Source organism: Dermacentor silvarum, chromosome 6, assembly GCF_013339745.2.
Source record: "Dermacentor silvarum isolate Dsil-2018 chromosome 6, BIME_Dsil_1.4, whole genome shotgun sequence".
Taxonomy (NCBI): domain Eukaryota; kingdom Metazoa; phylum Arthropoda; class Arachnida; order Ixodida; family Ixodidae; genus Dermacentor; species Dermacentor silvarum.
In genome coordinates, this window is record NC_051159.1 from 172,311,062 (window position 1) to 172,335,510 (window position 24,449).

General features: G+C 45.1%; 2 protein-coding genes across 4 annotated transcripts; one reads left to right on the forward strand and one right to left on the reverse strand.

Moving 5' to 3' along the window:
- Positions 1-6,094: 6,094 nt before the first annotated feature.
- Positions 6,095-12,044, forward strand: LOC119456403 (exosome complex component RRP46). Of its 3 annotated transcripts, none has more exons than XM_037718131.2 (6): positions 6,095-6,203; positions 6,299-6,405; positions 6,489-6,602; positions 6,998-7,119; positions 7,349-7,489; positions 11,812-12,044. In XM_037718131.2, the coding sequence occupies exons 2-6, from the start codon at positions 6,315-6,317 to the stop codon at positions 12,022-12,024; spliced, it is 681 nt and encodes a 226-aa protein (XP_037574059.1). In that variant the 5' UTR covers positions 6,095-6,203; positions 6,299-6,314; the 3' UTR covers positions 12,025-12,044. The 3 variants fall into 3 exon arrangements, with proteins under 3 accessions (XP_037574059.1, XP_037574060.1, XP_049525774.1); XM_037718132.2 differs by having other exon boundaries at positions 6,119-6,237; XM_049669817.1 differs by having other exon boundaries at positions 6,169-6,203; positions 6,278-6,405.
- Positions 12,045-18,761: 6,717 nt separating this feature from the next.
- Positions 18,762-24,233, reverse strand: LOC119456405 (cytochrome c oxidase subunit NDUFA4). The gene is made up of 4 exons (XM_037718135.2): positions 24,084-24,233; positions 23,455-23,543; positions 19,471-19,528; positions 18,762-18,909 (listed from the first exon to the last, which is right to left on the reverse strand). Exons 1-4 carry the CDS (start codon positions 24,123-24,125, stop codon positions 18,853-18,855), a joined length of 246 nt encoding a protein of 81 aa, XP_037574063.1. The 5' UTR covers positions 24,126-24,233; the 3' UTR covers positions 18,762-18,852.
- Between the last annotated feature and the right edge of the window lie 216 nt (positions 24,234-24,449).

Below are 24,449 nucleotides of genomic sequence, written 5' to 3' on the forward strand. Positions count from 1 at the left end.
TAAAGTTGTGGAGGAAGATAAAGTTTTTCTTGTCCAAATGTAATTTTTCACCGGGAAGGCATCACAAATGTTGCATAAAATGAATAATCGCCTACAGTGAGATAATTTACATCTAATTGCCCAAAACAAATGTGGATGTATTCATCTAGCAGATTTCAAGGCAATTAACTTCCGAAGCTAAGAATTATCTTTAGAATCTTGTAACTACAAAGCACTACACAAATACCCATATAACCGGTGAGACAGGTCTACTACGGGGCTATTGTTACTTTAGGTTTTGTGCAAACCGAAACTTCCCACAATCATGCAACTTAGACAATCCAAAAATAAAGTCAAGAGCAAGAATCACGAACAAACGCCTAGAAGTCGTCAGAAGTCACGCATCACTCCACCGTTCTCGCAGTGGTTAGAGAATAACACACGATTCAACTCACCTAAAGCTGAAACGCCCTTCGGTGACGTAGTCAGTGTGTCTGCTATAGCCAAACAGGAATACGCAAGAAGCACGTTAAAAAGGCTGCAGTCCAGATTTTTTTTCGTAACTTGCATATAATTTCATTTTTGGGGAGAGTATTACTGTTGTAGAGAGGCACTCTAGTTTAATTAATTAGAGCGTAGAGCACTGCAACGAGAGGTTACACAGCGCAGGCAACACAGGCACACGGCTTCGACCAACTCGTCGTCGTCGTCTTTCTTGAAGCAGTGCATACTGCTCGTTCTTCTTCAGTACACTGTATATAATATTCTTAATCTACAAATTATATACTTCAGAATTAGCGTTACTAAAATTAATTCACCAAGAATAAAAAAGAAAACTTACCGAAAGTTGAATGTTCTTCCACAGAGGTGGATAACTCTTCTGCCGGCGTTATGAAACATAGCAATGATTAATGTTATGTAATGTAATGCAATTCTGCAGAGTTACTCGCTAAAACCACGATATGATTATGGAACACACCGTAGTAAGGGACTGCACGGATTAATTTTGACCGCCTGGGCTTCTTTAACATGCGCCTAAATCTAAGCACAAGAACGTCTTTGTATTTCACTCCTCTCGAAATGCGGCTGCTGCGGTCAGGGTTGAACCTACGACCTCTACCTTTGCATGTAATATTCTGTCCAGAGAGGGAATATCTATAATCAAGGCACGAGAGTAATTATCTAAGAGGTATTGGTAGATAATGGAAGAAAGCCTGCAACATCACTTAGAAGCATTGCCCCGTCACATGACCGGAGACAGCTACCACGCAGAGTTCACGAGAAGCGTGCTTGGGGGATGGAATAGAACACAATCTCTAAGTAAAAATGGCTCACAAAAGGTTCACACTACAATTTTTTATTATATTTGACCCATTATTAGTGAAAGTGGCCGGCCAATGGATGGGAAAGAGTACTTACGAACGAAAAGATTTCTGAACTTGGCCCCCGGTTTTTATAACCATATACTTAGAGCACTACACTTTACAATATCTCGGTATGTAGCATCTGACTAAGGCATTTCAGTATGCTTGTGTGTAACAGCGCAGTCACACAGTGATCCCGATTATTCTAGTTACTTTTAAATATAACCACGAACATAAGCTCTGTATAGCACGCTAAAACGCAGCATACCGTCAGTCAACGGGCTTGCCATGACTCAGAATGAATGTTTCATATCTTCAATATGGGAACATAAAGAGCGCGACATATCTGCAAATTGGTGACTTACCCATTGCCACAGATTTGCTGTTTTCATACATTATGTGAAAGAACTGCACAGCGAACGTTCGTGGTCGCGCGCAATCAGGAGATCGGATTGGATACAACTGCTCCCTAGAATCCAACCTGAAAACACGTAATCAACGGAAGTTCAGAAAGATTAATTTGGTAAGGACATGGCTTAACCCGATAAGGAAGGAGGGATAACAATGAGCCGCTAACGAACTCAATTCCAATTCTTGATTACGAAAACATCAATTTAAGTAAAATAGTGGTTACTTGTTTCAGCTATTTAGTCGTTCAGCGTCATCTTTCTCGTCTGTTACCGGTGTCCGTCAGTGGCGTAGCCAGAAATTTTTCTCCTGGGGGGAGGGCACGTGACCGGTGTGCCCCCCGCCCCCCTGGCTACGCCATTGATGTCCATTAAATTATATCGTTATTATATCGTTATCGCACTGCGCCGCCCGAATGGCGCCTTCAAGCCATAAATCACATCGGTCACATAAGACGATTATTTCAGCGATGATGGCGATGGATAAGTAGCTTTTGGCTGTGTACCCCGATTCAGTGTCATGATCATCATCGCTGCTACGATTCTCGTTTTCATCTGATACGCACTCTGTTGAAGTGTAGAGAGTTCATACTTGCGAAACAGCGCTACATCTACATCTACAGCGCTAAAAGAGATGACGATGAAGAAAGGGGGGTACAAACACGAGCGCTATATCATTTTCGTCCTCGCCAATATTTTTTTTCTTGCGCTGTTTTGTAGAGTATTAACTTTCAGCCCCTAACCTGAGTTTCCCTGCTAGTGAAGAGCAACGGTGCATGAAGAGCTCATCACAACTCCCTCATCTTGCTTGTTTAGGAATGCACAAAGTTTTTCCACATGGCGCAGCGCGTCCGTGTAAGGCGAGTAGTCGTCGGCGCGATGACGGCGCGATGACGATAATGATGGCGTCATGACGTCGACGATGGAACAATGACTACGATAAGCATACCAATTACGATGGCGTGATGAAGGCAACGACAGCATGCATGACAACGACGGCGATGATGACGACACCGATGACGGCGACATGACGGCTATGACAGCCTGACGACGTGATGATACGAGGGCATTACGACGACGACGGCAACGACATGACGGCGAGGACGCGTAAACGAAGACGATAACATCTTGTAACTACTGATAGAGTCACGGCGACGACAACGACAAGATCGCAAGACCAAGGCAGGATGATGGCTTACATCAAACGTCTTGAAGGTAATCTGTCAGCAAAAATTTGATGCTTGCGCAAAAAATGTTCCTTCCTTTTACCGTGAAGAGAGGCTTGGTAAGCCACAAGAAACGCAATAATAAAAAACAGGTGGCGACACCACCCGGCACTCTCTGCACTATCTCCGTATGATGCACTATCTACGCAGAAGTGCCGCGCGACTGGCCGTTCGAGGCACTTTGCGTGTATTAGCGGGCTTCTTTCGCGCTCGGAAAAACACATTTATGTAGCACGTATACATTGAGCAACAGAAAGCTGTATCGGGAGTTTCTCATGTTGCTCTACAATTTTCTCATTGACACTTTGATAATTAGGACAGTACTTCTCGAGTTAGATAATTAATTACAATTACCTAAATAAATCTCAGTAACGAAAAAATTACTGGCGGCTACTCCACTGTACTGGAAACAATACGCACTTTGTTTGCTTCGCGTAACGCCGTTCCTCAGTTTTTTAATCACGCTGTGTGATAGCTGGGACACCCTGTATACTTCTCGCTAAACAACTGTCAGCGAAAACATGCAAGGAAACAGCTTTATTATACAAGCGGCACAACTGTGCTAAGAGAAAGAGCGGGAGCCCCAACAAGCTGGCTGTTGTGCAGATGTTTGTTTCTTAGAGCCACAAAAGGTTAGGCTTAATTAATTGGCGGGGATTCACAGTGTGAAAACGCGAAAAGATTAACGCGAAAAGGATAACACGAACGCCGACTACCAACTGAAAAGTTGACAGTTGTGGAAAAGAAAGAAAATGCAAAAACTATCAATGGTTGACTTAATGCACGCTGCCTTCCGCTGGGCACGCGCGGATAATGCTTACAACGTCCTTCTTTGTGTGATTTTTCAGATATGAGAGTCGGCATTTGTCAGTGTTGGCCATTTCGCCTGCCTGCCTGCTTTTTTTTTTTTTTTTCTTGTACTTATCGTAAAAAGAAATGTGAATATAGTGTGACGGAGATCATGGTATTACCGTACGATAAAACCACCCGACCGTACGATATTGTAATCTGCTCTGCTGCCTCCACCGGGTGGAAAGATTTAAGCATCATGCTTAAATGCACCGATCCAGGCGGACGCTGCATCCGCGTTGCGCTGCTGAGCTCGAGGTCGCGTCGGTCGTGTGTTCAGTCCGGATCGCGCCGGCAACATTCCGCTTCCATCGGAATGCAAAAACTCTCTTGTACCAAGCATTGGGAGCACATTAAGGAACCCCAGGTGGTGAAAATTATTCTGGAGTCCCCCACTACGACATGCCTCATAATATGAGCGTTAATCTGGCACGTAAAACCGCATAATCTACTTTTAAGGTTTAACGCAGGGGCATGTGCGTTACCGTATAGGTATGCGCCGTGACTAAAACTCGTGCAATCGGGGATCGCGTTGCGCAGACGTAACGAACAGCTCGGCGCATTATTTGTGCTGTACGCGAGATGAGTTTACAACCATCCTAGTGTAGTAGGTTTCATCATCATCATCAGCCTATATTTATGTTTAGTGCAGGACGAAGGCCTCTCCCTGCGACCCCTGTCTGGCGCTCGCTGATTCCAACTTGCGCCTGCAAATTTCCCAAACTCATCACTCCACCTAGTTTTCTGCCGTCCTCGACTGCGCTTCCTTTCTCTTGGTATCCATTCTGTAACTCTAATGGTCCACCGGTTATACATTTCTTTCCTTAATGTCAATTAGAATATCGGCTATCCCTGTTTGCTCTCTGATCCACAGCCGCTCTCTTCCTATCTCTTAACGTCAGGCCAAACATTTTTTGGTCCATCGCTCTTTGTGCGATCCTTAACTTGTTCTCGAGCTTCGTTAACCTCCAAGTTTCTACCCCATACGTTAGCACCGGTAGAATGCAATGATTGTACACCTTTCTTTTCAACGTGTAGTAGTTTAGTGTACTTTAAATTACCCGCCGGGGTGGCTCAGTAAGGCGCTGCGCTGCTGAGCACGAGGTCGCGGGATCGAATCCCGGCCGCGACGGCCGCATTTCGATGGAGGCGAAATTCAAAAACGCCCGTGTGCTTGCGTTGCAGTGCACGTTAAAGAACCGCAGGTGGCCAAATTAATCCGGAGCCCTCCACTACGGCGTGCCTCGTAATCAGAACTGGATTTGGCACGTAAAACCCCAGAAAGAAGAAGTCTACTTTAAATTGTAAGGATGGATGGATGGATGGATGGATGGATGGATGGATGGATGGATGGATGGATGGATGAGGCTGAACCCTTTAAACCGGGCGGTGGCATACGCCACCTAGCGATGACTATTAACCTATTTTGTGCTTTGTGGTGGGTGAAATTTCACCCCTGCCTTGATTTTATCCACCAATCAGATAACCTCTGTTTGGTTATTTTGTCCCGTCTAGTCGCGTTCTTGGAGGCGCCATGCCTTGCAATAAAGTTCGTTATTAATTATTCTCGAGCCTTAATTACGTTTCGGCCAGCAGGCGGCCCTCGCCGCCCCTCACAAAATAACCAGTGACGTTTATGCGCAAACTCTTATTGCAAATCTCGGTGCATGCCATCATGTGTAACGTTTATAGATACTGTTATCTATACGTTTATAGGTCTTTTATGTACATTTAATGTGTGCTGGAATAGGTTATGCTCAAAATATGGCATCTATGACGTGATTTTGTCTCCAATATCGCTTCTGGCGCATGCAGTCAACAAAAGCATGACCTTCAAGATTCACTTTTGTTACCGAGAGAGAGAGACGTTACTGGGACTTGAATGATTTGCTACTTCTCAAACGTAAAAATATTTACCGCGTCCGCACGAGGATTTTCGGTATAGATGAAGAAAGTTTTCTATGAAGCAAATTACAAAGTAGAGGTAGCGTTTTCATCGAGTAGCCGAGGTAGAAAGGGCGCGATGGATTGCACTCTTAACAAAGACATGGCCTCCGAGATTTGAGCCGTCATGCAAGTAGCGCTTGTACATAGGCTTCCTCAACGTTATAAGTACCTTCGCGACGGCCTTTTCGCCTAATCTTGAAAGACAAGTTGGCATGTTCTAATGGTCCAACCACGTTCTAACCACGACTTGTTCTAGCAAGCACTAATTTCGATTTTACTTTTCTCCGCCAGGAGGCTTCACACATCTATCCATGGAGGATCCATGCATCTATCCATGCATCTATCAAAGTTTATGCAAACAAGATGGCGGCTTCCGTAATCACCAGCCGGCAAGAAGCACGGTTTTAACACATTCTCTGATTCTCGCATTTGTCAGTTGTTTAACATCACTGTGCTGCACACAAGGTGAGATCATGTGCTATGATGACCATTACATTACTTCAAGTTCTCATTCTCGTGCTCGCAGAACGAATTCGTCAGAAATGGAAACAACTAGCACGGGACGCCTACGCAAATTGGCCGCGAAGTTTTCGAACCTCTCACGTCCTGATGGTTCAGCAATATTGGCACAAGGTATATACTGGTGCCTGAGCGGAATGCCGTATTTGTGAAATTTCTTCTCTCCCCCCCCCCCCCCCCCCCTTTGACTTCGGCAGGAGAGACTGTCGTTCAAGCAGGCGTCTACGGGCCAGTTGAAGTAAAACAAATGCGCGAGCACCCTGAGAAGGCCACAGTAGAAGTATTTTTTCGATCTAAAGCGGGGCAGCAAAGTGAGTAACGTGTTGTTGGCTTTGACTGTTTCAGGGTTGTAATGTAGCTGTCTACTGTTCTGATTTCATATTCATGGTCATGCTTTCAATCATGACGATAAAGCAGTGACTTTTTTCTTTTGATAAGGGAAATAATTCGCAGCACTGTATTCAAAACATATGAATGAAGGAATAATCGCCTATGATTGCTGCTGTTTTTTTTTTTTTTTTTTTTTTTTGTACTATCGGTGTCGGTGTCCTCCTTCACGTATCGTCCCGTCTTGTAGCCCAGTTTATGGTGTCTATTTTTATTTTTGTTGACCTTTAATAATTAAATGAATCAACTTGCCGCTAAGTCAGTCCTTGGTGTTCTGCTATGCGGCCACTTATATTAGCTGTTTTGCTGATCATTCCAGGCTGCTCAGATCGAATGTCTGAAAAGGTTATTCGAAGCACGCTGGAGACTGCTATGTTGACAGCCCTACATCCGCGCTCTTGCATATCATTAACATGTCAAGAGTTTCACAACAACGGTGGTGTATCCTTTTGTTCTGTGGAATTCTTTCTCCCCTTAATTTATGTGAAGTAGGAGCCTTGCAAGTAAGTCTTCAAGAATGATTTAATTGTTTTCCACAACCGCTATGAACTCTTGACTGCCCAACGCTCCTGGATTCCTCCCACGCCTGTTGCAATGCCTTTGTGGTACAGCAGGGTGTCGCAAATCTGCTTTGCTCACTCTGTGGCTTTCCCTTAACTAAACTCAACAGGTGCTGGCCTGTGCAATAAATGCTGCCTGCCTGGCATCCATTGATGCTGCAGTCAGCATGAAGTGTCACATAGCAGCAGTCACAGCAGCGATCACCAACACGGGGATTATTGTGCTGGACCCTGACAGCCAGCAGGAGCAGGTAAGCATGTCCTTGTGATTTCCAGTGACAGCTGTCACATGATATTGCCACACGTTAGTAACGCTGGAGGACGAGGACGAAGAAGTTGTTGACATTGTCCTCGCAGAGCTTGCCAGGGGACTGTACTGCGGTGGAAGACCGTGGATGGATGGATGGATGTAAAACTTTAATAAAAGTCCTGAGGTACGCGACTCAGCGCGCAGCGGGCCGCTCCCACGTTGGGACAGTCAGGCCATGCCCGACCGCCGCATCGTGGGCTCTCTGGACAGCCCATAGTTGCGCCCCGGCATCGGGGCTCCTGATAGCGGAGAACCACTTGTCCTCATTCATTTGTTCCGTGCCTCGCAACGAGGGGCAACACCAGAGCATGTGGTCTAGGCTAGCGAAGTCATTGCAGTGCCTGCAAGAACTACTGGCATAAGTGTCGGGATAAAGCTTGTGTAATAAAGCCGGGCTGGGATACGAGCCTGTTTCCAATAATCTGAGGGTCAATGCCTGCGCTCTGTTTAACTTCTTGTGAGGAAGGGAATAGTCTCTCCTGCCGAGATAAAAGTGCTGCGTAATTTCGTTATATGTTGTCGGTTCATCTCTGTTCTCCACCACTGCGGGCCGGCCGGGTAGTTCTCCATGGTCGCGGAAAGCGATACCTCGCGCCTTGGAGTGGGCCAGCTCGTTGAGGTTTGTGGGGCCTCCCATGATGGATCCCATGTGAGCGGGGAACCACGTGAGCGTGTGGGTGGCGATGCTTTTGCCGTTGAGGATGCGACAGGCTTCCTTACACACGGCGCCAACGCTGAAGGCACGGATGGCTGCCCTGGAGTCGCTGAAGATGTTCGCATGTTTCTCGTCCAGGAGGGCGAAGGCAATAGCCACTTGCTCGGCCGCACATGACGACGTGCTTCGTACCGAAGCTGCGTTAACAGTCGAACCCCTGTGGTTGATGGACACTACTGTGAAATTTTTGCTGTTGCCATATTGGGCCGCGTCGACGAAGCAGCTGCCGCCAGGGAGTTCTGTCACCCAGCGTAGGAGCGCCACGGCCCTGGCCTTCCTTCTTTCCACGTTGCACTGGGGATGCATATTGCGCGGGGCGGGGGATATGATGATGTGGTCTTTCTGCTCTTTCGGAAGGCCCTGGTAGGAGTCTTCGACCTTAGCCGGGGGGACGCCCATCTCTGTTAGGATTCGTCTGCCCGCCGTGGTGCCGGAGAGTCTGAGAATCTGTGCCTTTTCTTGTGCTTCTGCAATTTCTTCCAGTGTATTATGAATACCCAACTGCAGAAGTCAGTCGGTGCGTGTGTAGTTTGGTAGTCCGAGCGCGCTCTTGATCCCCCTCCTTATCATGGCATTTAGCTTGTCTCGCTCGGCCCTCTTCCAGACGTGCATGGCCGCTACGTACGTGAAATGGCATAGCAAGAAAGCGTGGACTAGCCTTATCAGATTCTCTTCACTCAGGCCTCTCCTTCTGTTAGCTACCCGCTTGATTAGACCGATGACGCTATCCGTCTTCTTTGCTAGTTTGTGAATGGTGATGCTATTTGTGCCCGCCCCTTCGAGTGTCATTCCAAAGATTCTAATGGACGCGACTTTGGGAATCGGATCTCCGCACTTGATGTAGAGATTAATGTCGATTTCGGTGGGGGGTTTCCAGTTCTGTGGCTTGCGGCCCTTTCTAGTTGGGCTGTAGAGAAGGAGATCCGATTTCTTTGGGGAGCATCGGAGTCCCGTGTCCGTTAGAAAGCGCTCTGTAGTGTCGACAGCTTCCTGGAGCGCGGCTTCGACTTCTCCGTCACTGCCTCCCGCGCACCAGACAGTGATGTCGTCCGCGTAGATCGTGTGACCGATGCCCTGTATCTTGCCTAGGTATCTCGAGAGGTCGACCATTGCGATGTTGAAGAGTAGCGGTGAGATGACTGACCCCTGGGGGGTGCCTCTTCCGCTCAGCTCCATTTTCTCTGATTCCAAATCTCCAGCCTTGAGGATGGCGCATCGTTCGCTCAAGAAAGACCTGACGAAGGCATGGAAGGACGAGCCCAGGTCGAGTTTGGAGATGGCGTCGTGAACGAACTCGTGACGGATGTTATCAAAGGCCTTCTCCAGGTCCAAACCAAGGATGGCTCTCGTGTCCCGAGTGCAGCGTTCCAGGATTTGGATCTTGATAAGCTTCATGGCATCCTGGGTGGAGAGGCCTGGCCTGAAACCTATCATGTTGTGAGGGAAAAGGTCGTTGGTCTCGACATACTCGGCAATTCTGTTATGGATGGAAGACCGTGGAGGCAACGGCTGCTTCGATGGATTTTTGCAGTCCCTGAGGTACTGGCGTCGGTAGCTTCTGGTTCAGGACCAGCAGGCATAGGGCTTATTATTACCCAGCACGTCCACCAGTTTGTCGTGAGAGGAAAAGACAAGCAGTCAGTTCCGAGCAAACGGCTGGTTACTGTTGTTAGCTGCAGCAGCCACCAAAAACAACTTCTTCGTCCTCATCTTCTAGCGTTACCAACACATGGCATTTTTAAACGCGTGGCTTTTTAAAGCGATGGTCTTTGCCTTTTTCCCCACTTTGCATGCTGAAGCTAGCTGCCATCTTTCTGAGCAGTCAGAAGCCAGTTATCACACTACTCACTATATATATAGTCTTGCCTCTGTGCAATGCTAGGGCCCCGTGTATGGTACCACAATGCTGTTGTGGCTTACCACTCGTCTTCCTTTACCATTTTCCCCACTTTGTGGCAGTCTTGCTGATCATTCACAAGCCCGATACCTACTGATCTTGCCTCGACACAATACTAGGGCCCCATAGATGGAGCCAATTGTGGCTTTTGCTTTTTACCAGCATGGTGCATGCATTGTGTATTTGCATCAGGGAGTGATGAACACCAAGGAATGTTGTGAACATTTCAACATTTTGCCCCAAAAATGCAAAGCAGAGCTACATCGATAGGCAGCGAAGGATGACTTGGAAAGCAAGTGCACACTTGCAAAGCGTGGCAGCAGTGACCAATCGAATCAGGTTGTTTACAGTCACAAACAAGTACTTTGAGAAACTCTTCATACAAAACAAGTTCGGTTTGGTGTGTAGTATGTGTGATAGGGGGGGGGGGGGACTCCAGTTTGAGTTGTCTGTGTCAGTAATGCCGTAGTGCCATGCGTTTACATTGAACAAGTCATTTCTGTGTGAAAAAATGTCCGACCTACAGCACTCATCCCATTTCCTTTTTGCTTCTGTTCATTTCCTAGTGCTGTAAATATTTTAGACTATTGAAAAATAGCTGGAAAACTAGCCCATCTCACTGCTTTTAAAAATGCCCAACCTTGTTCTATGCTCTAATTGCAAATTGCCTCTACGCAGGGACAGCATTGCTCGTAAACACTAGGGAAAGCTCTGCTTAAACATATTCCCGCAGCACATAGAATCCTCGTAATTTTAAGTTGTTTTTATGGGAGTTTGCCTAAATTTCTGAATTCTCTTAAAACAAAGTAGTCGTATAGTTTCATGACTGCAGCTTGAAAAGACTGGATAGCCAGCACAGAAAGTTAGGTAAAACTAGACAAATTGACATTGAATGTTGTCATGTGCAAGTAATCACAGATCAATGTATACATAACTTTGTTGCTGTTTGATACACCATGCTTTGTTTTTTAGAAAGGCATTTGCACAAGACTTTGTTTCTTTTTGTCAGTTACGCCACAAATCACATAGTTGTTTGCTCACGCAATATGAAGCAGCGGAACTTAATGCATCTTTATGTATATATAAGAAGATACACTTCTTTCTCTGATTAAGAGAGCAATTATAGTAGTTCCACATGTCCTACAAAATTCTCACTTTTGGGAACATGATCTTCAGTGCATAATCATGACTTCATCCTCTTCAATGCACCAGTTAGGTGAACAGTGATAAAGACAGCCACATGCCATTCAATTATAAAAGGATGGTGCATACAAAAACTATGTTCTTAGTATGTGACTTAGTATTTTAGTATAGAAAAAAGCATCTCTCTTGTTATTGTCAACATGAATTTCAGAAGTGCTACATTTCAATGTGTCTGCACCTATCCGTGGAACCAAACATCGTAGCATGCTGAAAATTGAAGGGAATACGAGGAAGTCGCCAGGGTGGTGCAAGGACATATAGTTACACAAGTCTAGAAATTTCATAGTGGGAAATTACCAATTTCGTTGTTTGCCTGAGCTTGGTGTCCAAGTGGATTTGGAGAAACGGAGCAGCAACAGGATTTGCTAGAAATTTGGTTGTGATTCTGTAAAGCTGTAAAATGTCAGCAAGGTTTATTTTTGTCGCTGTTTCATTCTTCTCTGCACAGGAAGCAAGGGCAGTGTGCACATTCTCCTTCGAGAGCAAAGAGTCCAAACTGGTCTCGACCTACACCAGTGGCCAGTTTTCCAAGGAGGAGTTCCAGAGGTGCCTGGCTCTGTGCCAAGCAGCAGCAGGCGACATCTTTGCCTTCTACCAGGATGCACTGCAGAAACGCTACTGCCAGTCATTCACAGCAGATGGTGGCAGCGATGCCGATTAAAGTGCCATTGTCTGCCTCCAGGTCTTCTTGTAGTCACTTCATGCAACGAGGTGCCTCCAGCACAGACATCTTCTGTTGTGGAAAGTTGTGCTCTCTTCTCCTGCACTCACAGCATCAAGCGAGGCGACATCACCTCTGCCGAGTGAGATAGTAAGTATTGGTGCAGCTAAGTGTTAAGAAAATAAGGGTACAAGGCACCACAACAAATCAGTCGCACAATATGTTTTGACTGTTTGAGCACTTGCACCATGTTTCAAGAGGCATTTTCCCTATGCAATGTTAGCACGTGCCTTGCACAAGGGCATCATGCAAGCATTCTTCCAATCCATAAGAAATGGCAATTATGGTTGACACACACACTTGGAGCAATTGGAAAAAACTGCTGATGTTACACAGGTACCAATTCTGAACAGGAACATGCTTCTTTGGTTGCCTGCTTGACCATGTTGTGCAATACCTTGCACAGTCAACAGTTCTGCTTTAAAGGAGTTGTGACACACATTTCCAAAGTTGTAGAAACTATACCATGTGCTTCTTGTGCATAAAAGGGTCACACTTAGCAAGTATGAAGTTAGGAAAATGCGTGGCATATTTTAATTTGATACTTAAGTTCGTCTCAAAATGACAGATGTCACATCAACATTATTGCGACATGATGACACAGCCTAATTTTCCAACATTGTGAAACAATAAGGCTAGAGCACACTAAGCACGGTTAGCAAAAGGAAACCGTTATTTATCATGAATTCAAGGTCTTTTTAGACAAGTCGGCAATTTTCGTCTGTTTACGTAGTCCAATGGAATGTGCAGCTGCAGCTGTCATTATGACACCAAGGTTTACGGCATGCTCAGCAAGCCCATGATCTATGCAAACTACTGCTGCGCAGCATTGAATGTCACTATTGCCTATCTTGTCAAGATTCTTGGTTCATCTGCAGGCTCTCATCAATGCTGCCTTCTTCATCTTTCACCTCCTTTCTGGCTTCAACCATGCAGGAAGGAAATAAACGTAGAGAGAGCATTACGTCATGCAGCCAGCCTTCCTAAGCCAACTCTGTGAAGCTGTCATCTTCGGCTTTTTTTCCTCAAAAAGACGGCCCAACACATGACCCTGCGCTTGGCACTCTGCCAATCAGTGTACTTGGTTTTGGTACGTTTTAATCTACACGCACTTGTTTAGGTGCATTACCAATTACTCCGTGCACATTTCTCTCCCAATATATTCATGTCACTTCAGTCGTTTATATTGCAACATATACATTTATCGTCGTCTTTGCTACGTGCGAGTATGGCAGTCGCACAAATTCTTTTTAGAGGAACCTGCTCAGCTAGCCCAGCATTGGCAGCCTAAAACCACAACATGATCACGTGTTGCGCTGACTCTTCTGGCTTCGTTTGTTACATCAATCATGCTCCCCCTTTCCTCCTCCATGGCTTCAACGATGTCATCTGTCATTTCAGAGCAGGTCATCAGCAGCCGTGTTGACACACCCACTGCTGCATTGAAACAAGCTGTGTAAGAGTTGAACGATTCCTGGAGCTAACCAGCAGGACTTGAACACTTGTCACATGTGTTTGCTGTTCACATACAAATGCTAAACACGAGTAAAGTTTGTTCTTTGACGAAGACAAAGTCTCTTGAAGGTGTTAATCGGCGTATAAGAATCAAGAAGCAGGTCGGAGGTGAGAAACTTGGATATATATTGAAGCAAAAATATTTACTAAGTCAAATGCAGAGCTTGCAAAACAAAACATGATAAACAAGTAGACAGCGCCTTACTCTTCTACTGGTCCCGAGTTGGAAACTAGGACAACTGCCCTGCATACAACAAACTGAGTCTCTCTGTTCGATTACCAAGTGGTTACAGCCCAGACTGAATGGAATTGGTTTTATACAACCTTTCAATACATTTCAGTAAACAAATAAAAGGGGGAGGTGGCAACTGCTAGCCTTCCCCGACATTGCACTAGCCAATGAGGTCACCATTAAATTTAAGCCACCACCTATTGAGATGTGCCTAATCTCGTAAGCAAATTTCTTGGACTTTAAGCAAGCATTCGGCACTCTCCCATCATGGCTCTCTCCTATTCCCATGCTCGTTGAGATTCCTTGCTGCATGGATGCCTCTAATTTCTGTTTCAGAATTGTGCAGAAATCGTCTGCGGGCCCATTCTCATAGAATACCAGAAGCAACATGCGCACCGGCAATTTACACGCACTTTGTCATTGACGCATTCAACGCTGTCACTTCACGAGGCCTCTACAAGCGTTCAACAACTGGACTGTTCGCCTTTCGTGGGATTTCTTGGCACCGTCTCTGCGTAGGTCGGAGATCACGGGATTCATTCTTGCCATTGTGGGCCCTTCGCTGTAGGTAGTTACACCTGAAAAAAGGAAGGGTGCTCGCAAAGACGTCGCCCCCCACCTTTGGCGATGGTGTTCCCTCTCCCACTTTCATGGGTAAGGGTCAGTAGGTAATTACTCCTGCAATCTAGTGCAGCATGCAGTCAATTACCGTGCAGAGAGAGCGCCGAGAAAGTGCTTTTATGTTTTAGTGTGCGACGCCACTTATTCTGCACACTTAAGAGATGAGCGGCTTAACAATGTACATTTCTTGTAAAGCAACAAATCATCTGTTGTTGTACAGGCAAATTCGTTATTGTCTGTGCTGTAGAGGCTTTTGCAATATACCCTGTGTCCCACATAACTTGTCAGACAGACAGACAAGGAACTTTATTGATCTTGAGAGGCTCCGATGCCCCCTTTTCATGGAGCCACGGGCCGCTGCCACGTTGGGACGGGAAGGCCAAGCCTCTCCGCCGCATCGTGGGCTCTCTAGACAGCTCATACTTGACATGAAAGCTCGGAGCTCCGTAGCGCAGAGCTCCACTCTTCTTCAGTGCAGCTATGCGGGCCTTTCTGTAATGAAGGGCGTCCCCAGAGCATGTGTTATAAATTACTTCTCTGTCCACAGCTTGGGCAGCCCGAACTAAAGGCGTCTGGATTGATGGAGTGAAATAAAGCCAAATTTTGGTACGATCCTGTCTAAAGCATGCACAGTGTGATAGACTGGTTTGTTTAGTTCACCGTGAGGGGGAGAGTAGACTCTCCTGCCATGGTAGTAGTGCTTAAGTTACCTCATTAAAGGTGGAAAGAATGTCTCTGAACTCGACAAGCCTAGGTTCAACAAGACCTCGACTCGCATTCAAGTCCGCGCGGTGGGTTAGTGCGTGCACTTGGACGTGTGCAATGTGGTTGAGGTAGGGGAGGGAATCTAGCTGGGTGTCGAGATGTGCCAGGAACCACGTTATGGTATGTGGACGGATTACTCTACCGTCAACTTGTGCCAATATTTAAAAATATGCAAGCTGGACAGAACCAACGTCACACTCACATTTCAAAGCGCCATAGGCACCGTGGAGACCCGCTGTCAAAAATGCCTCCGCGGGCTTGGCTGCAGCCGAGGCTACGATCAGCTTCACTGCATTTTTGAAAATTATGATATTATACAGCTTGTTTTCGGTTTCTTTAGGGCTCACTGGTTCGTCACAGTGTGGAATATCCACAGTGTGGATATTCAGAGCAAAAGTGTAAACGAAAAAATTTTAGACCATCTTGAAAGATTACAATTCCAGCTTTCTGTGGCTCAATATGTGCTACACAAGTTTGTTCCAAGCCTGAAAGAAAGCCCGCAAAAGAAAAAAGATTACACCATCTTCCCGTAGGGGAACCCTTAGTAGTATGCGAAGCAGCCATGGGTTCGACTCAAGTTCCCATTACGCGAGCCCTCGTTGCATCAGTAGCAGCTTCTTGGCGGCGTTCACGTTTCCTTTCGGCTTCGCGAGCCGGAAGTTCGGGATCGGCCTGTCGCCGCTGCCGTTTCGTGGCAGCGGCTCCAGCCATCTTCTCAACACCGCATATCCATGAAGTGAATGATGATGATTGTTGTTGTGTTTAATGGCACATAAGCAGCTAAGGCTATCATGCGCCAAACACAAGACATAATTGTTCCAAAAAGTTGCATCACCTCAGCGAGTCCTTGTCCGGGCAAGGACCATTAGGGTTCCAACAATTTAAAGAAAGACCTCGGCCTTCTTCTCGGGAATGACAAGGTGGGTAAGGTGTAGCATAATATGTAGCAAAGCACGCGGTGAGAATTCAGAGTTTTTCGAGAATACCTGCTTCCTTTAAAAAGTTGAAAAAATATGATATATCAACAAGCGCATGTTCGCCTAAAAAAAAAGCGTGTGAAAAGGGATGTGTTCCTTGTAAAATGGAGTAAAATATTTTTTTCTCAGTGTTTCAAGTTTTCTGCATGAAAATAAGACATGATTCACTGTTAGTTCATCACCACGTTTCACATTGGCGCTTGTCTTGCTTTGTTAGTATGAAGTTGTGTGTGAGGTGTGTATGTTCTATGCGAAGGCGGCATAGAATCACTTCTTTGAACCGTTCCTGGTGTGTGCAAGATAGCCATTCGCATAACAAGGGCTTTACCAAGTGTAGTTTGTTATTTAGTTCATTGTTCCAAGCAGACTGCCACTTTTCCCTTAGTTTATAATGTATGAACTTCATGCAGTCTTTAGGAGGTATGTTTATTTTCTTGATTTGATTGTATTGAGCTTGTGCTGTGCATACATCTGCTCTCTCATTGCCGTTAATTCCAACGTGGCTCGGAACCCAGCATAACTTAAGGTTCTGTCCTTGTGTGGTGGCTTTTATTACATTGTGTATAATGTCCCCCAATAGCGGTGTGACTGCATTTCTGGAGTGAAGAGCTGTGAGTACACTTAGGGAGTCTGTATATATAATATTTGTGAGGTTCTCCTTTACTATTTTTTCTGCGGCTATGGAAATGGCGTAACATTCAGCAGTGAAGATAGATGTACACTGCGGAAGTCTAACGGTTTCTTCCCAGTTCCTTTGGACGACTGCACTTCCAACATGGCCAATCGTTTCCGAACCATCAGTATAAAAGCTTGTGAAACTGCTGTATTTTTCCTCTATTGCAAGGAATTCCTGAATAATGTGTTGGGGTGGAGCCTGTGCTTTACGGAATTGTGTTAGGGTGAGATCGCAAGCTGTGGGGAAGTTGAACCACGGGGGTAGTGAATCATGTCTGTGGGCAATGCCAGGTAATGTGTCGGCTATGCCAAGATTCTGACAGATCTCTTCAAATTGCAAGAGCAGTGGTTTAGTAGTTTGTGGTTTGTGAATGATGATGAAGGGAGTGAATGATGATGAGTGGGCGAAGCACCGGGGGATCATTCGGGCAAAACGCCGGAAGCGTTCTTCCGGCTTCCGGAAGCCGGAGCTTGGCGTACATGCTCAGTAGGGGTGTGGACGCCGCACGGCGGAGGGAGGGAGTGACATAGCCCCGACCATAAGCTGCTTCGCATCTAAAAAGTGCTGCGCATTATTTGGTCACCTATCATAGCTCAAGTGCATTTGTACAGCATACAACAGTGTTTATGTAACTTGGCAGCACTTGATTGTGCAAGCACGTCTATGTAATTGTAGAGATTCCATTTTGATGCATCAGCAGCAAGCTGCAGTGGATGTAAATGAATGACCGCGTGACATCAAGTCACGGGCTTGCAGTATAGAAGGCAAACATGACAGTTTTTTCTTTTTTAACTGCAAAATACTGAAGTGCACTACACTTTGGAAGTCAGGTGAAATTCCAAATGGGACTGGAAAAGACGGCATCTGTTCAGGGACTCCACAAGGTTAATGTTCTTTTCATATGCATCAGTTGCACAGAAGACTTTACAGCCATATCGACTCCCCTCCCCATATTGTAAGAGACGCTCAGGCGGAGCAATTGCCGGCCTTGATCGCCAGGCTAAACCCGCCTGTTGCTACAATCCACCACCACCCCTCCCCATTCAGATTCGGGCAACATGTTGCACTGCAACAGTGTGGCAGCCACACATGATCGTTCATGCTGGGCACCATAGCCACCACTCCACTCTCCACCTTTGTTGAGTAAATGCCCAATTTGATTAGATGCACTTAATATCCCAAAATCAACACAGGGGTTACCAGAGGCACTGTGGTAGATTGCTTGAGATCAATTTCAAACACACAGTGTTCTACTGAGCACCCAGTGCTAAGTACACAATTGCTTTTGTAATCTGCCCCTTTATCATTGAACAGTTGAGATAACATGACCAGATGTCCCTATTGTGATGGATCTTTCCTGGGCCTGGTTCTGCTGTCTCACTTCCGGAAGTACCCCACGCAGCACCAGGCTTAAGTCAGCTTGGCAAGGGGGGAACCATCAGCTGCAGTATGCCCCCATAATGCAATGCATTAGTATGTGCGTTTGCATACTTCCACAGGATGAGTCATGCTTCTGTACCCTTCAGTGCAACCTGCATTGTTGGAATATGCAGTGTGTGACAGTGCAAGACACGGATGCAAGCAGCTGAAACTATTATACGTATTGCTCATTCAAGCTATTGCACATTTCAGGCTCAAACTTTGGTAGGAGGGACATGTTGCCTCCTCATCACTTTGAAAGATGCTTGTCAGGCAGATCAATGACCATATAAAATCAACAGGGAATTTATTCCTTAATTACAAATGCTCAGAAGGAAGAAGTACTCACAGTATGTAAAAATTTGCCTGTCACAAATTTGATGTTCTGGCACAGAAGAAAAGAGCTGAAGAGACGAGGGACATGCAGGGGAAGAGAAGGAAGCGGTCAATATGGATACTGACACTGCTAAAATGGTTTGCCACAAAAGCACTCTTTATTGGTGCCTTATGTCAGCCTATTTGCAAAACCAACCTATACATGGGCGAATATTGAAGGGACCAGCTTAGAACTCGGGGCGCTCGCTCTTTGGCAAGGTGCTGTAGTCTCGAGAGGTCCAGAACTGGAAAAGCAAATAAAAGGACATGTAATTACATACAATAGCCCAGAAACATGAAAAAAATAAGAAAGCAACACCGACACTTAGAAACAACTAATGTTGCATTATTCACAATTCATGTCCTTCAAGATGCGAGATGGAAACTTAAAAGTCAAGGCTTTCCTCCCAATTTCTACACTGATGTTATGTCTACTGTGAAAGAACCAATGAATGAATGCTTTTTTTCTCTCTATTGAGAATGTTTCCAACAATTTTATGTGCTTTACAATTGGATACAAAACAAGAACTGCTTTTTGGTACCGGCAACAGCCTACCATCGAAGATAACATGCTCAGCATAGCCTTGTGATAGTATCTTGATTGCCATCACAAATTACTGCTCAAAAATGCTGCCAGTTCTGTTTGACAGTCCCATTACTATCATTTACACTAAACCATTAACTGTTTATTCTGTATGGCGTTCCACTGCAATGTACCCTAAATTATGTACCATAACCATTCCTACTGGTTAGATTTTAGTTAAGCTACAGTTGAAACTGTCTATGCTAGTGGTCTTCTGGCATACCTTGTATTGCTTGTCCTTGAACTCCTGCCAGGGTTCAGTGTTGGTCTTCTTGTTCCAGCTGCAACATTAAAAATATATGAGATTAAGAGATCAGTGACACTTGGTGGCTTTTTGGTGCAACAGTGCAGCTAAAGCTCTTCAAGATATGCTGCCACAAAATCCTTTCTCCCTCAATAATCTCACGTGCAAGCCAGTAATTTATGCTGCATCTCGTCCCATCTGTCCTAAGAATTGTTTACAAGAAAGGGGAATGCAATAGACCAAGTAAGTTACTAACGCAGGCCGTGAAGGAAGCTTTTTGTTACCCAGATTCCGTGTGTGACGACTCGTCTTTTGACTGCACAGCTTGACAAGCTTCTGGGGACGCAGAGAACACAACTGGCTTTCAAGCAGACTGTAACGTTCCTTATGTTATGAGAGAGCTTATGGATGTATGAAATTACAGCCACTTTTTTATGTCTGTCAGATTATGCGAGCTCATGACTTCTGCATATATGACTACATAAATTGATGCTGCATAAATGACTAGCTAAGAGAACACTGTACTAACAATGTCAAGAAAGATGAACGCAATGGTTAGCTTCCTTTTCATTGCAATTCATGTGGATGTGAACGCCCCTTTACTCAGTTTACTTATGTCAGCAAAAGCAGCGATAAGCTTACACGTGAAATTATTGAGGCAGAAAAGATATCACGGCTTGGTTTTGGGCGTGTGAGTACCCCATCTGTGTACCTTTCAGACAAGAAGTTAACCTTCCGAAGAAAGTGAACTGCGCATGCAGAAAGGCGACGAGTTTTCAGTATAACATTGATCAACCCCTGTTGGTAGTTGGTTCGTCTATCATCTCTCTCTGTTTGTCTGCACGTTTCTGCGCTACGACTTGTCATGCTTGAACCAACAAGCCCAAACAGCAACAATTCTGTACTGTAAAACTAACAAAAACTACCTATTGTCTTCAATAGCATTGCCTGCTAAGTATGAAACAGAGCATATAATACTTGTTTCCACAAACCGGCTTTGGTACCCAGGGGGTAAATGAGTCACGACGTCAGTATGCACTGGTTCACTCTTAATATACCAAAACGAGGTATCGGCCTCGAAGCATGTCCGCATGTTGAAAATGATGATATCCATACTTGTTCCTGCAATCGCTAAGGCTGCAACACAGGTGCAGCCAGTAGAAACAGCTGTTTCACATGGCATGATTTTCACTCATTGAGACTGATTTCCAATGCTTTCCAACTGGGTTCCACCAAGTTGGTCGCACCATCAAATAAGGGGCTTTTCTCTTTATGTTTATTTAACAATGTGCTGTGCTGGCGTTTCCGCAGTTGACTGAGAAATCCTAGATCAACAATGCTTTCAAAGATGAGAAAGCATGCTACATATTCTACTTTTTAATTTAGTAACAAAATGCAAACATTTCACTGGCTTCCACACTATTTCATTGTAATAATACAGGAGTGAATACTTTGATATCATAGAGGCAACATTCATCACAACAGAAATCATGCCATCGCCGATGCACGTGAAAGCGTTCAACGGAAAACACTGTGCAACGCAAGCAGCAGCAGTGGTTTTCTTCACTCTAGTCATTGCATATGAAACAGCCTAAAGTTGTGCAGCACTTTTGTTTATTACATTTTAAAGCAAAGCTTTTTTTTTTTTCTTTTGCAAATCTACTCGGACTCTTCTGACCGTGGCTGCTAGCTGGGTGCTGCTGCTGTGTGGCCAAATGGCTCGCATGAAGAATAGAACTACCATCTTTACTACCCTCATGGATATCCAGGCTGCTGGCCTTGTTTTCTATACAATTATTCAGCGAAAAACAAATGATACCTAAGTATCCTCATTGCAATAAATATGAGTCATCAAGAGCACAATTCCTTTATTAAATAAAACCTTTCTATGCTTACTTTTCTAACCATTAGGCCCACAATCGCAGCATATACTCCTCTCGTGCAAATGTCAGCTACCTCCGAGATGATCGCTGTGTGTTGATTTACAAACCTACGATGGGGCATTGACAAAGAAGCTGGCGACACAAAATTGAAATAGATAAGAAGAAATGGAGACAAATAGCAATGTAAAAGTTGTCACATTGTATAGCACAGGTACGCGAGAGCACATGCAGGAACCGTAGTTTCCTTTGCACTAAAGACACAGGAATGAAATGGGTACATTTATAGCACTTCATTAACCTCTTCACACAGATTCCAAAATGTGCGTTGGATCTGCAATATTTTTTTTTTTTTAGTAATGTCGCCTCTTAAGGGGAGACACTCCTCGAAACAACTTTTTTTTTTTATTATTTGTGCTAGAGACTTGGAAATTCAGCTAATTAGAGAGTTTTTCATGTAGATTCCAAATGTATAATTAGTTTTTGTGTAGCTGATATAGTTCGAGTTATATTATACTCAATGACAAATTATAGCTATCTGTACGGGCACATATTTATGTACTAAACTTTCACAAAAGGTATCGTGCTATGGTTTATTTAAAAATAGCAGCAAATCCTGCTCCATGTCGCATCAAAATAGTGTTGACAGCCAGTCCTGGCATTCTGATACCAACTGTAGTATCAGGTTAAAGTATCTTAATAGAGCATTTTAGTGTGGCGTTGTTACGCTCCACTCAGCAGCTAAGCGGAGCGGAAGCACGAATGCGCCCTCCGCTTAGCCACAAGCAGGCTAGCACGCTACGACCAACGTCCCAATGTTGACGGCGACTATGTGGAAAAATAGTGCAAGGTGTATAGTTCATGAAGCCATGGTGTATTTGTTTTTGGCAATTTTATGTGTGAAAATAAATGACGAAACTTACTTTCGGAACGCCCCTCATACTTCCAGAAGAAGCCGACTATTGTATGCTCAGCCGCGGCGGCCCGCGTAGGAACTAAACTTTGGCCAGATTGCTTGTTGGCATCGTACCCATCGTGTTATGCTAATTTCAATTAATTTTGGACATTCAACTAGCCTCGAACCACGCGAAACTTACGGTCAGACCACACGCATGCTGCCAGCGCATGCTCACTCCTGGCTAGACGCATTACCAAGTCTGCCAAGTCCAAGTCCTTGCCAATTTATAGTTCGTTCTGTGGCTAGATGTCTATAATGATGCTTAACATATTTAAGCGAAATTTTCAAGACACTACAATGCCTCCTGAAAAGGATGGCATAACACTCTACAGTCATGTTCATGCTAGCAGAAAATTTCCATCAGGCTTTGCATAACGGTACTTTTAAAATTCTGAAAGCAGAAACCTGCAAACAATCATGGCACACTGTAATGGTACTAGTTCTATTCTCATCTTCGTTGCCCCTAAAGTGTAAGCTTATCAGTGCTCCAAAATAAGCTGTTTCTTTTTTCGAGTCACTTGGGCAGAACAGAAACTGACTCCGAAGGTATTTTAATGCTTTCACTTAAACAATCTGCATGTACCGAGACTTTACTGCACACATCTGCAAGTATCCGAGAGAATGCCACGACATTAGGCAGATTTATTTTTTTCATGAAGTGAGGCAAGCAATGTCAAGCTGCCGCCGCACATCCACTGCCCCCTCCCTAGATGCCTCCTTCAGCAGGTTCTTTGCTTACATGTTCATTCTATCCTACGTTGTGCATATGCTCCGTACAAAATAAACTGAAAGTTTCAACGTATGTCCTGCCAGCCTTTCTTTATGCATTTGTCTTTTTCCGCTAGCACACTGTTCCATCTTGAGCATCATTCTAGATGTATGATGCCCATCATCCTCCCCCTTCATTAAGCGTGCAGTCTGTTCCACAAGTACGAATGTAATCAATTCTTCTTCTTTCTCGGGTTTGACGTGCCAGAACCAGTTCTGATTATGAGGCACGCCGTAGTGGAGGGCTCCGGATTAATTTTGACCACCTGGGGTTCTTTAACGTGCACTACTACGCAAGCACACGGGCATGAATGTAATCAAGCTGGCCCATTCTCATTTAAGGTCGTATACTGGTACCTGACGTCTGGGTTCCTCAGAGCGAGACGGGCTGTGTAGAAAACTGCTCCCACCATCCCGACGCCAACGATTACGACCAGTGGAATGAGCTGCAGACAATGCAGAAATTTCATCACTATCACTGACAGTTACTCACAAAACACGGACACAGCTATAATACATGAAACAGCAAACGAATCTTCAACTGCTCGCCCTTCAAAATGAACATGGCAGCATGGGCTCCTGTGGGGCATGAGCGATACTTTTAGGTTGCGCGGAATATGCAGAATGAAGCATGCGCGCAGTTACCTGAACACCAGTACAAAAGCGAAATTTAAGCTGCGTTAAGTTATTGCGCATTTGCGATTTGCTATTTCAGGAGGCATCCTTGTAGCGGTTATGTCGCACACGCTGTGCAAGGTGCTGCAACGAGTTTGGTGCGTAGTGCATGTTCATTAAGTTTGGTTAACTGAACGGATGCTCAGTAGTTCAACCCGCAACCGCCAAGTTAACTGCACCTTCGTGTGTTTGAACGCATACGTTCGATGAGTGGTTTCGACGGAGCTTTAGGGTTAATTCCACTAAGGACACCCAGGACAAACTGCTGCTTCACAAACGATTGTATGGCATAAATAAATTTCTCTACTTACAGACGGGTGCCTCTTCATTCCCTGAATCGAAAAACTCTTCATGATGAACGATAAGTAACAAAGACCTTTTTGCCCTCTAAAGTGAGTCGGCGAACGCGAAAAAGCGAAACACAAGGCACTGCGCTACCACCTGCGGTGTAGTAGTACCTGCTGCAACTGCGGAAAGCCGCGTAGAAAGCCAACGAAAGAGCCTCGCCAAGGCTGCTGGGCTGCCAAAGTCATAGCCGTAGCTGAGTACAGCCAGAGTCAAAGCCAGACAGCCGTTCGTAAATGGACCCGTTTGGTTCCAGTTGGTTCTTTATTCTGCTTTATTCTATGCCCATGCATACCCGTGCTACGGTGGTTAAAACAGTTGGTTCTTTATTC

What these genes read in the sequence shown, in the direction of transcription:
- LOC119456403 (XM_037718131.2), top strand. Translation starts at nt 6,315, where the DNA reads ATGGAAACAACTAGCACGGGACGCCTACGCAAATTGGCCGCGAAGTTT. An exon ending in AGTTTCACAACAACGGTGGT is followed by an intron (nt 7,120 to 7,348) that starts GTATCCTTTTGT and finishes TAAACTCAACAG; the next exon opens with GTGCTGGCCTGTGCAATAAA. An exon ending in CTGACAGCCAGCAGGAGCAG is followed by an intron (nt 7,490 to 11,811) that starts GTAAGCATGTCC and finishes TTCTCTGCACAG; the next exon opens with GAAGCAAGGGCAGTGTGCAC.
- LOC119456405 (XM_037718135.2), bottom strand. Translation starts at nt 24,125, where the DNA reads ATGAAGAGTTTTTCGATTCAGGGAATGAAGAGGCACCCGTCT. An exon ending in GAATGAAGAGGCACCCGTCT is followed by an intron (nt 23,544 to 24,083) that starts GTAAGTAGAGAA and finishes CATTGTCTGCAG; the next exon opens with CTCATTCCACTGGTCGTAAT. An exon ending in TCAAGGACAAGCAATACAAG is followed by an intron (nt 18,910 to 19,470) that starts GTATGCCAGAAG and finishes TTGCTTTTCCAG; the next exon opens with TTCTGGACCTCTCGAGACTA.